This window comes from Equus quagga, chromosome 12 (assembly GCF_021613505.1).
Source record: "Equus quagga isolate Etosha38 chromosome 12, UCLA_HA_Equagga_1.0, whole genome shotgun sequence".
Lineage (NCBI taxonomy): Eukaryota > Metazoa > Chordata > Mammalia > Perissodactyla > Equidae > Equus > Equus quagga.
This window is the reverse complement of record NC_060278.1, coordinates 59,999,604-60,009,308: the sequence shown is the minus strand read 5'-3', so window position 1 is coordinate 60,009,308 and position 9,705 is coordinate 59,999,604. Positions and strand designations below refer to the sequence as shown.

Below are 9,705 nucleotides of genomic sequence, written 5' to 3'. Positions count from 1 at the left end.
TGTCTAAGACTGCCTGAGTCTATGGTTAAATATTTTTATGTTTGAAAGTTAAAGTCTCAGAAAACATTGTGGCAGCGTAGCTCTGTTCTGAAGCTTATCCTACCAAAGCATCTGAAGGTAGAGAACCACGCTTATGTTGGGCGACTGCAGATCCTTCTTCAGATATGTAATTATGTATGAAAACCGTTCTTTGGTTGTTAGGTCTTTTTTCCTTAATGGCTCTGATCTGCATGAGCAGAGTCAGCAAAATCAAACTGTAACTCAGAGACTAACAACCAAGAATGGGCTTCCCCGGTCGGCAGTGGATCAGTGAGCTCATTCGGCATTCATTTTCAAAGGTGCAGAGTGTTAACTCTGGCACACTTTAATTATTAATTCACCAAAAGAAAGCGAATACGGAGAAGATTAATGTAAGAGGAGCACAAACATTTATACACTACTACGTAGACTGTCTGAGCTGAGCACAGAAAGTTACAGACTTCCTAACATTGCCTTAAGTCAGTATTCAAACAATGTCTGATGTTATTAAAAGTTGCCTCTGATGACTATTCGAATTGTTAATTTAAACACGGGTTAAGAGACAGGAAAACCATATGCTGAGTTCACTCAAGTTCCAATAACAGTACAAGGAAAACACATTTTATTCAAGAAACAGAAAGGCGTTGTTTGGTGCCATGCTTTTATTGAAATGAAAGGGGAACTACAGTGTGCCAGGAAATAGCAAACATGACCGCCTTTATAGCACAGCATCTTGAAAACCTGTACGCAACGCGCTCGAGTGGACAGGTGAACACACCATATGCCGTACATTGCCCCACAGTGTCCAGGAAACCATAATTAAAAAGCAGAATTCGGCTTTAAACAGCCAAATAAACACTGTAACAGTCATTCTAAAACAACCCTGAAAGGCCGGGAGGAGTTGAAAGCTTCCCAAAGCTGTGTCGAGTGGCAGAACTTGACAGGCTGCACCGGCAACTGTGAGAAGCGTTTGGCAAACTTAGGTGCAGAATTATCGTCCTAATTTGACCTTCAATGTGAAAGCACCAGTGTGTTTCAATAAGGTTGATGAAAACCTCCAGGCTTTACGAAATGGCATAATTTTCATCTGTATAGTTTTTAAAACATAATTCAAAAAACAAAAAAAAGCTGCACCATAATTTAAAAAACCCTGCAGACTTAAAGAAATATACCCATATTCCTTCTGCATGAGTGAAGTAAAATATTCCACTGCGAGCAATGAACTTGTGTGGCAACACTCACATTCCGCCTCCAGACACTATGGACATTCACGGTTGGACACGCCTAATTTCAGAATAAAAGGTAGTCCTGTTTAGTTTTAAATACTTCCCTCCGTTGTCTTGCACTCAATTTTTAAAAACTGAATGGCCAAGTAGTATCATGAAGAAGACTGCTTTGATAAGGGGAATTTAATTGGTTGAAAAGAACAAATTTAGTAATGTGAAATGCTTATTAATTCTCCTTTGACTCTTATTTACCTCATTTGGTTAGATTCATTTACTACTTTTTTAAACTAGTCTTAATCTAAACATGTATTTGACAATCATTTCCTTCTAGCTGTAATAGAAACTTGTCTGAAAGGTAAAATGTGCAATTTCCCATTTTTAATATTCATATATTATATACACAGTATGTATACACTTAAAATATAAGAGTTACATATCCTGGTCTCTTACATGCAAACAGTAGATCACAAATAGTTTTGAGCTACACATATATCTTGCAAAGTATTGGAAAAAAATCTGTGAATTTTTTTTTTTACAGTTTTAACCAATATACATAAATATAAGAACATAAATTACAGTAAAATATTGACAGCATTTGAGAACATGTTGATAACCCAGATGTGTACTGCTGTAACAACAGAAAAGTACAGTTCAGGGCATCTCCTTCTCTTTTTTTAAAATAAGTAAATACATCATATAAGATATTAGTAATTTCTCTAAACAACTCAATTAGAGAAATGGATATATTTTAGTCTCTACTTCCCATGAAAGAAAACATACTACGCATCTCATTTATGATAAATACTGTCTTTCTCCCTAAGTCCACACAGTTGTCACAACACTGAAACATAACAGGGTCACATATCATTCAAGTCTTTTCCTGAGAATGAAGATTTCCCCACTAGCCCTCCGCCGTGCACTAGGAAAGGAACAAAGACCACGGAGAGGAGTTCAAGCGTGCACGTCACCTAAGCTGTTCCACTTGACAAGGGTCCAAAAGAAGAAAAACTCAATCTAAGTAAAATAACGTGAAGCTATTTTAAAAGTAAAATGTAGCCCTTTGTACATGTTTAAAAATTCTAAATATAATTTTCTATCAGTTATAAATATAATGCAAAGACCTCTGGAGAACTCGTGGCAGGAAGTCCTACATCTTCAGACGGAAAGACTACTCTCAAAGCGCCATTCACTTCTGCCAGCTGATAAAGTGACTCACTTTAAAAGAGATAGAAAGCCTTTCTTGTTAAAAGAACAATCTAAATTATTCTGAGTTGGCCAAAAGCGGTGTAAAAACAGCACTGATTGAATCAGCAACTTGGTATAACATATTCTTGGTTAAGCTCGTGGTTTAAGCGAACCTACTAGCAGCTCTTTACAACACCTCCTCTTATTTAATGGAGAAATGTTAATACTTGAGTGAATAATAAATACAGAATTGTAAATACTTAGTAGAATAACTCTTGCAAATGCTCTAACAACATTAAAACATGAGGTTACTGTAAAACTAGACACTAGTGTTTCTCTCAGCATCATAAGAAAGGTGCCAGTTACCTCTGAAGGCGTATTTCCTACTCTCATGATCGCCACATGAAACAACGTAAAAGCTATCTTAGACTCAATCCCCAGGAGAGAAAAATAGCAAAATAAACCGTCTGAAGACGAGCAAGTACATTAAAAAGTTAAAAAAAAAAAAAGCAACAAATAAAACACATAATTTGTCACCTTAACCATATTGCAACCATAAGTCCAATTAGTGTCCATGAGAATTCAGTGCTTCACTGTATCGAACATCAAGCAGGTGAACCCGATGACACAAATCTCCGTTTGTGAATCAAAACACTTCCTTTGTCGCTGATCACCTAAGCGAAAAGCTTCTGCACTCCAAAATACTGTGGTTACATTCCAGTTGTTCCTGACAACAGAGCTTAGTGTGCAGTTTCAATGAATGAAAGTCTTGTTGGCAATTAGAAAGGTGTTCTACAGGCAGGAAAGATGAAGTGCAAATTTACCACAAATGTTCTGAAGCGAGTATCTCCCAGCTCCTATGCTTTAGAGGGTAGCAGTTTTTTGGGTGTCACTGGTCTCTTGGTCTGCCACAAATGGCTGTGGATGGTAATTGCATCAACACTGGCAGATAAAGTTTTAGCAGGTATGTGGCTAAACTGTTTCCTGTCAGAATTATATTTGTAAAGCCCCTCGATCATTTTTTTAGTGATAGATTTAGGGCCTATCCCAGTCAGTTTATTAATTTCTTCAGTTTCCGGGCAATAAGTATACAAAGACCTGAATTGGCAGCCTGAATCCCGGAATAAGATCAGGAAGTTGTTGGCATCTGACTTCTCCATCTCCTTTAGAATAAGAAACAAAACAAAATGACAACAATGAAAAACAACAGTAAACATTTCACTGCATAAAAATTTATGCGATTGTGTTACATTTTTGGATCAAATTTTATGACATTTAATTTAAAATATAAATTTTCAATAGCCCAAATAAGATGCGTTTTATAAAAGCAAAGCGCACTAATGAAAGATGCAGGCAAACACCTCTCTGTTGAGGGCCGGTCGGCTGTGTGGAGCTGCAATCCTGCAGCAGACTGTTCCCCAAACGAGGCCTCCGCTAAACCCTGACACTGTGCCACCGTCTGCTACTCACGGCCAGGCTCTGGCGGGCTTCATTTTAGAGAAGGAAAATCACGTTATCTACACTTACAACTAAGGGCATCTGGGCAAGAAGATAGCGTATCATTTCATACTATCATCGAAGTCCACTCCTGGTCTTTAAGCCTGCAGTCTTCCGGAAGCCCACTGGAGAGGGGACTAACTCAATCTAATAATTGAAACCGAGCTACAGATGTTTATATGCTGTTGAAATTCTAGAAGCCTATGAATAGTAATTTCTCTTGAATTGAAAGAGAAGACTCCTACAATTTAAGAATGTTGCCCAATTTAATTTTCATGCAAACACGCTTACCTCCAGTATTTTTTTCTTCTGGCCCTCATTTACTTTTCCAGCCAAACAGCAATGAGCTAAAGCGTTCTGTATGATGTGCTTGTTGGATTTTGCGCTGGGTTCTTTGTAGAGCTTTGGTCCTGCAGTAAGAATTTAACAGTAACAAGAAAAACAGCATTCCTAAGTCGGCAACACTGCTCTGTTTAAATGATACAATTGCCCCTACACTGATGAAACACTGTAACAGAAACCAGCTCCTGTGCCTGGAGGCCCCTGGCCCGCTGTGCAGTCAGAACCTTGCTTGGCCCTCACAGGGACACATCTTGAGGATGCTCTGTGGCCTCCTGAGGCTGCTCTGGGAGAGCAGTGCTGGAAATCAGATGTTGCTCTGTCACCTTCTTTCTCAAGTCTGGTAAGGTCACTGGTAAGCTTAAAGCAGAATGGGTCCATCAGTAATTTAAGCTTTTAAAAAGACAAGAAAAAGCTTCATCTTCTCCTTCCATACCTCTGGGGTTTTTAGCCTTTTTTCCACCAACGGTGCTCCTTAGTCTCAAAGCACAGAAGCACTTTCTGCCATTTTCCCGGCACATTCCTACTCACGAAGGCTAGTACAGTGCACTCCCCCTGCTCCCTCACACTAACCGCACTGTCCTGGACGGCAAGCACCGTGCCTCACCCTCAGGAGTGTGCTGAAACACTAGTTCTTTGGGAAGAAGAACTATTAGCCCTGATCGCCTGTCTCTGGGGCATAAAACCCTCCCGCCAGGGCTGGTTTCAACCCTCCAGCGGCTCTACAGCCTGCATAACTCCCGAAATTTAACAATCGGTTGAGAGCCAGTACGAGCTGGGCCGGCACCACTGCAGCTCTGTCGCTCAGGGTTTAACAGTGCCTGGCAAGTGGGACTGTCCGATGGCACAGCAGAGAAGCAGAGGGAGTAAGAAGGAAGCGCTGCCCACTCCCAGGCTGTGAGGCTGGCGGACTGGCCGCAGGAGGCTGCGTTAAAAGCCACAGAACGCAGCGCACAGGAAGGTTAGCAAGTCAGAAGCTCCTCAGGCCTTTACAGGGCTCTACAGGGCTTTACAGGGCTTCCACTGGGGTAGGCCACGAGCAGACGGAGGCACCCTCCTGGGCCTCTGCTCTCCCACGCATGTTCTCCTGGGCCTTTCCATCTTAGTGCTCGACAGTTGCTCACATTTCTTCTCACGTTCTCTCCTGCTTCATTTCCTTTTTTTTTTTAAAGATTTTATTTTTTTCTTTTTCTCCCCAAAGCCCCTTGGTACATAGCTGTGTATTTTTAGTTGTGGGCCGTTCCAGCTGTGGCACATGGGACGCTGCCCCAGCACGGCTGGACAAGTGGCACCATGTCCATGCCCCAGACCCGAACCGGCAAAACCCCGGGCCACCAAAGCAGAGTGCGTGAACCCAACCACTTGGCCACGGGGCCAGCCCCTCTCCTGCTTCATTTCTTTAGGAGCGTTCTTACATTCTATTCTTCAATTTGCTTTTATTTCAACGATGCCTACCCACAGGCCAAAAGAGGACTTGATGGGGATATGTGAGGCTGATGTCCTCCCAGATCCAATGCATTCCTCTCATCTTTTAGAGCCTCTTAATGCTTTTTAAAGATGCACAGGTCTAGATACCAGAAATCCCAACGTTAGAGAGAGGACTTCATGGGTTCCAGCCCTTCCTCAGTACGCAGGACCTGTGTACTGCTGATAGAACCTCTCTAAAACTCCTCCAGACCCAAACTACAACACGGAAAAGGCCAGCATTTTCAAGAGGGACGCAGCAGGATGCGGTCTAGGCAGTACTGCTCATTTGGTTTAGAAACGTGTCTCACTTGTCCTGGGACAGGTCACTGTCTCCCTACACGGAACTGGACCATGAGACTGACCTGCCTGCAAGTGACCACCCGCATGTACCGTTTGTGATCAGTCTCCCGCGTTCAGACCGAGAAGTGAGCCGAGGAGACGCGCTTTAGTACTGCCTTTATCTATCTTCATTACTGAGTTAAATTAAAACGGACAGACGCTGACCTGTGTATTCTGTTCCCGAAGCCACTGAAGAAGTGGTTGACGCGTTTTCCCAGTCTTTTTCTCCGTTTCGACTGCCACAACGACTTGGAGATAAGAAGCCTTCTACAGACTCTGATCTAAATAGTAAATAAAATATTTTGTGTCTCAAACAGAGAAAGAACATTTGGGGGTCAGAAGGGTCTATGAGAGAGTACCAACCAAAATCAACCTAGAGGCTTAAAAATAAGAAGATGGTAGTAACTGTCTTATTCACAGCTATCCATCCAAGTGCCTAGAACGTAGGAGGCACTCTAGAAACATCTGCTGACTGAAAGAATCAATGTTCTTCCATATGAAAATGGCAATTAATGCAACAGATGGTAGTACAAAGAGGAGAACTCAGAGCTGATGACTGTCACTAGAAACATTCGTTTTTATATGGGTATTATAGTAGAAGGTAATGAAATACTGTCTTCTAATCTATATCCTAGAGAGAGAGAGTGCACAAGAGATCTTCCTATGTCCCAGGTGACCTCCATTGGAGTTATTCTAATGGGGAAACTCTCCACGTCAGGTGGGAATGAGCCAGTGAGGCTGGCAGCACACACACAGTGAGCTTTCTCAGACTGGTGATTTTATCAGCCACAGGAGTAACTACGGTTAATGTTTTACAGTTTATAAAAAGTATCTTATCAAGGTCAGGATTCTAAAATTCTACAAGAAACGGTGAAAGATGAAAAGACCTCTTTATATTTTATATATACAGAAACCCAAACGATCCTTATCAGCAAAACTTATAAAAATTTGTGATTATAATTATTCATTTAAAAAAAAGTAACTTCAGGGAACATATTCTTTTCTATGAAAAATGTTCACATTATGGATTTACCTTGGTGTCCTCTTGCCTGAAAGCACACTCTCGTTATCGCCTGTGTTCAGTGACGCCAAAGAAAGGCTAGAGACTGAAAAAACACGATAAATTCGTGATCCTGAATAGAAACAAAATTAGAAATTTAAAAGGAGCAACTAGAAAAGAGTCTGTTCATTAGATAACACCAGCATATGAAAATGGAGCTTCTGTAGTTTCTTTTCCTTTCTTTACTCTTAATCGAAACATATAATATGCCTGCATGCATATATGCATACTTTATTTAAAATTAGCAATGAGCCTATTTTTAAGAAATACTGATAAAATTGTCATTCGGACTTATTCAAAAGGAAAGTGGTAATATGAGACATGATATTGTGATCATAAGAAAAACAATTAACAGGAAAAAATATATTTAGGAATATCTGATTCCTAGGTGGAAAATTAATTTATTAATTTCAGCCAATACTGGGTATCGAAAAATTTCACTGACTAGAAAAGACAGAGTTTTCTTTAAACAGTCAGTGTTATGTTATTTCCCCCTGAGTTTTAGAATAACTATGGGAATTCTCTAAAATATTCCCTAGTGTTTAGTTTCAATAAAATAAATATTTTTAAAAATGAGTATGAATGTTGAATTTTTAAAAAAAGATATATTCTCTCAACTCCAAAAGTATAAATTTGGGTTTCTGACCATTCCTATCTTAAAGAAGGGACTCAGGAACTCTTCATCTTATATTCCTCATAGTGACCTGTTTCTTATACATTTCATGCACACAACGTTTATCCTTAAATCTACACGTATAGAAAGGTTAGTAAATAACTCGGGGAGATTACATCAGAAGCAGCGTTTCCTAACCGGTTAGTACTTACATTGCATTTCTCAGCATTCACATTCGTTCTATTGAATATATGCATGCACACATAATACACGTAAGTCATAACAAACTGCATTTGCTCATTTTGGTTCTGCAATGAGGAGCACGCACAGCCTCAAACGGCGCGTCCAATGCAGCGTACCAAAGCACAGTCAAGTTAGCAGGACAAACCAGGCTGGTGTCTCTATGAACAGACTCTTCACAATAAGCTGTGTTACCTGGAGGACCTTTTATTGGTGTTTTGGGAGATTCAATGTGATCTCTGTGAATAGATTTTGGGCGCTGTTTTTTGGGTTTTGCTATTTGAGGCCGGGGTTTAATTACTGTATCCATGTCTTCCATTAGTTTCAGCTGTTTTCGCCTCATATATTCTTGCCTAATAAACTCTCTGCGTGCTTTCTCATCTTCTTTCTTCTGACGTTCTTCCTCAGTTTTACGCCTAAGAAACCAAATGGTTACATTTCTTATTCTGCATACCAAAGAAAACACACTGGGGAGCATGTATTTGATGTGAGAAGGGAGAATTACTGTATTTCAGCACTTTGGGAATAAATGGTTCATTTAAAACATACCTGAGATAATTTAGGTCATTAAAATGTATATAAATATACCATTAATAAATCAAATAACTACTTTAAAAAAATATGTGAGTGTGTATAAAACCTAGTGAAATTATTTTAAATTAATGTTTCTGGAGCACTTTATTTTGAAATGCCTCAAACTTAGGATAAAAATATACAATCAAGTAATACTTTGGGAAAATGAATTTCTAAAAAGCACCAAAAATTAGCATTAGTTCAGTTGTCTACATATACTGCAAAGGTCTCTGAAAAATCTGTTAATAAAAAATTAATGAGAAACTGCCTCCTCGAGCACATACTTACAAACTTCTAAACACGCCCGCGCACACTCATCTCAGCGGCAGAGCGGGGACCGCAGGCCCCTTACCTTGTCTCCTCTTTCTTATGCTCCATCTCCGCTTCCAGCTGCTGTTTCCGAAGCTGAGTCTCTTTCTCCCTTCTTAATCGCTTCTCCAACAAAGCTGCCCGTTTCATTGCCATATCATTTTCCGCTTTTTGATCATCCTAAGAATGAATTTCATTGAAAAAGATGACATATGTTAGGTACCGTATTCTCATTTTCAACTGCTGTGGTCACAGTTAGTGGTTTTCATAACTGAACAATCTGTTCAACCTTATTCCAACCCCACCATATATGGACATGTTCCAAAAATTATGAAGGAAAAAATGAATTAAAGTCATAATAGTTCTACCAAGTAAACTGTACACTTTAAGTTAATTACATGTTTTCAAAACCTAGGAAGTTAGCAAAGAACAGCCACAAAAAGGAAAAAAAGGACAGAGCTTTTTTGGACCCTAATAAATAACTAAGAGTGGAGCGTTTTCCCCAATTTCTAAAGTTCCATTTAAATTGTATTTAAAATACATGCCCAATAAAGAACACTCAAGCAGAAATACCAAACAATTAGCTACCCAAAGCTGTATCACATAAATGAAACTACTGCAATGATTTTTTTAAGTTGAGGTTCTGACAGTTTGCTTGACTGGTTCTGAACTATATCGAAGAAGTTTTTCCTTCAAAGAGAAGATGGATATAAGACTCCTCGTCTAAAGTTCCTTCAATCTGAGAGCTGGTTCATGATCTGCAGGCCTCTGAGCCTGCCTCAGTTTCTACCTGAATCCTTAGGGACAGCCTCAGTTTTCAGAGAGCTTCCAAAATGCTT

At 39.8% G+C, this 9,705-nt stretch overlaps 1 protein-coding gene across 3 annotated transcripts in view; it reads right to left on the bottom strand.

Moving 5' to 3' along the window:
• Nucleotides 1–665: 665 nt before the first annotated feature.
• Nucleotides 666–9,705, bottom strand: part of CAMSAP2 (calmodulin regulated spectrin associated protein family member 2) — a 108,376-nt gene continuing 99,336 nt past the window's right edge. For 2 of the 3 annotated variants that reach the window (XM_046678327.1, XM_046678329.1), the window contains 6 exons: nt 8,910–9,046; nt 8,180–8,400; nt 7,105–7,204; nt 6,237–6,352; nt 4,218–4,336; nt 666–3,592 (listed from right to left, as the gene is read on the bottom strand). In XM_046678327.1, the coding sequence (XP_046534283.1) occupies nt 3,287–3,592; nt 4,218–4,336; nt 6,237–6,352; nt 7,105–7,204; nt 8,180–8,400; nt 8,910–9,046 (999 nt within the window). In that variant the 3' untranslated portion in view covers nt 666–3,286. The remainder of the gene's footprint in view (nt 3,593–4,217; nt 4,337–6,236; nt 6,353–7,104; nt 7,205–8,179; nt 8,401–8,909; nt 9,047–9,705) is intronic. The other variant, XM_046678328.1, reaches the window with a different exon arrangement.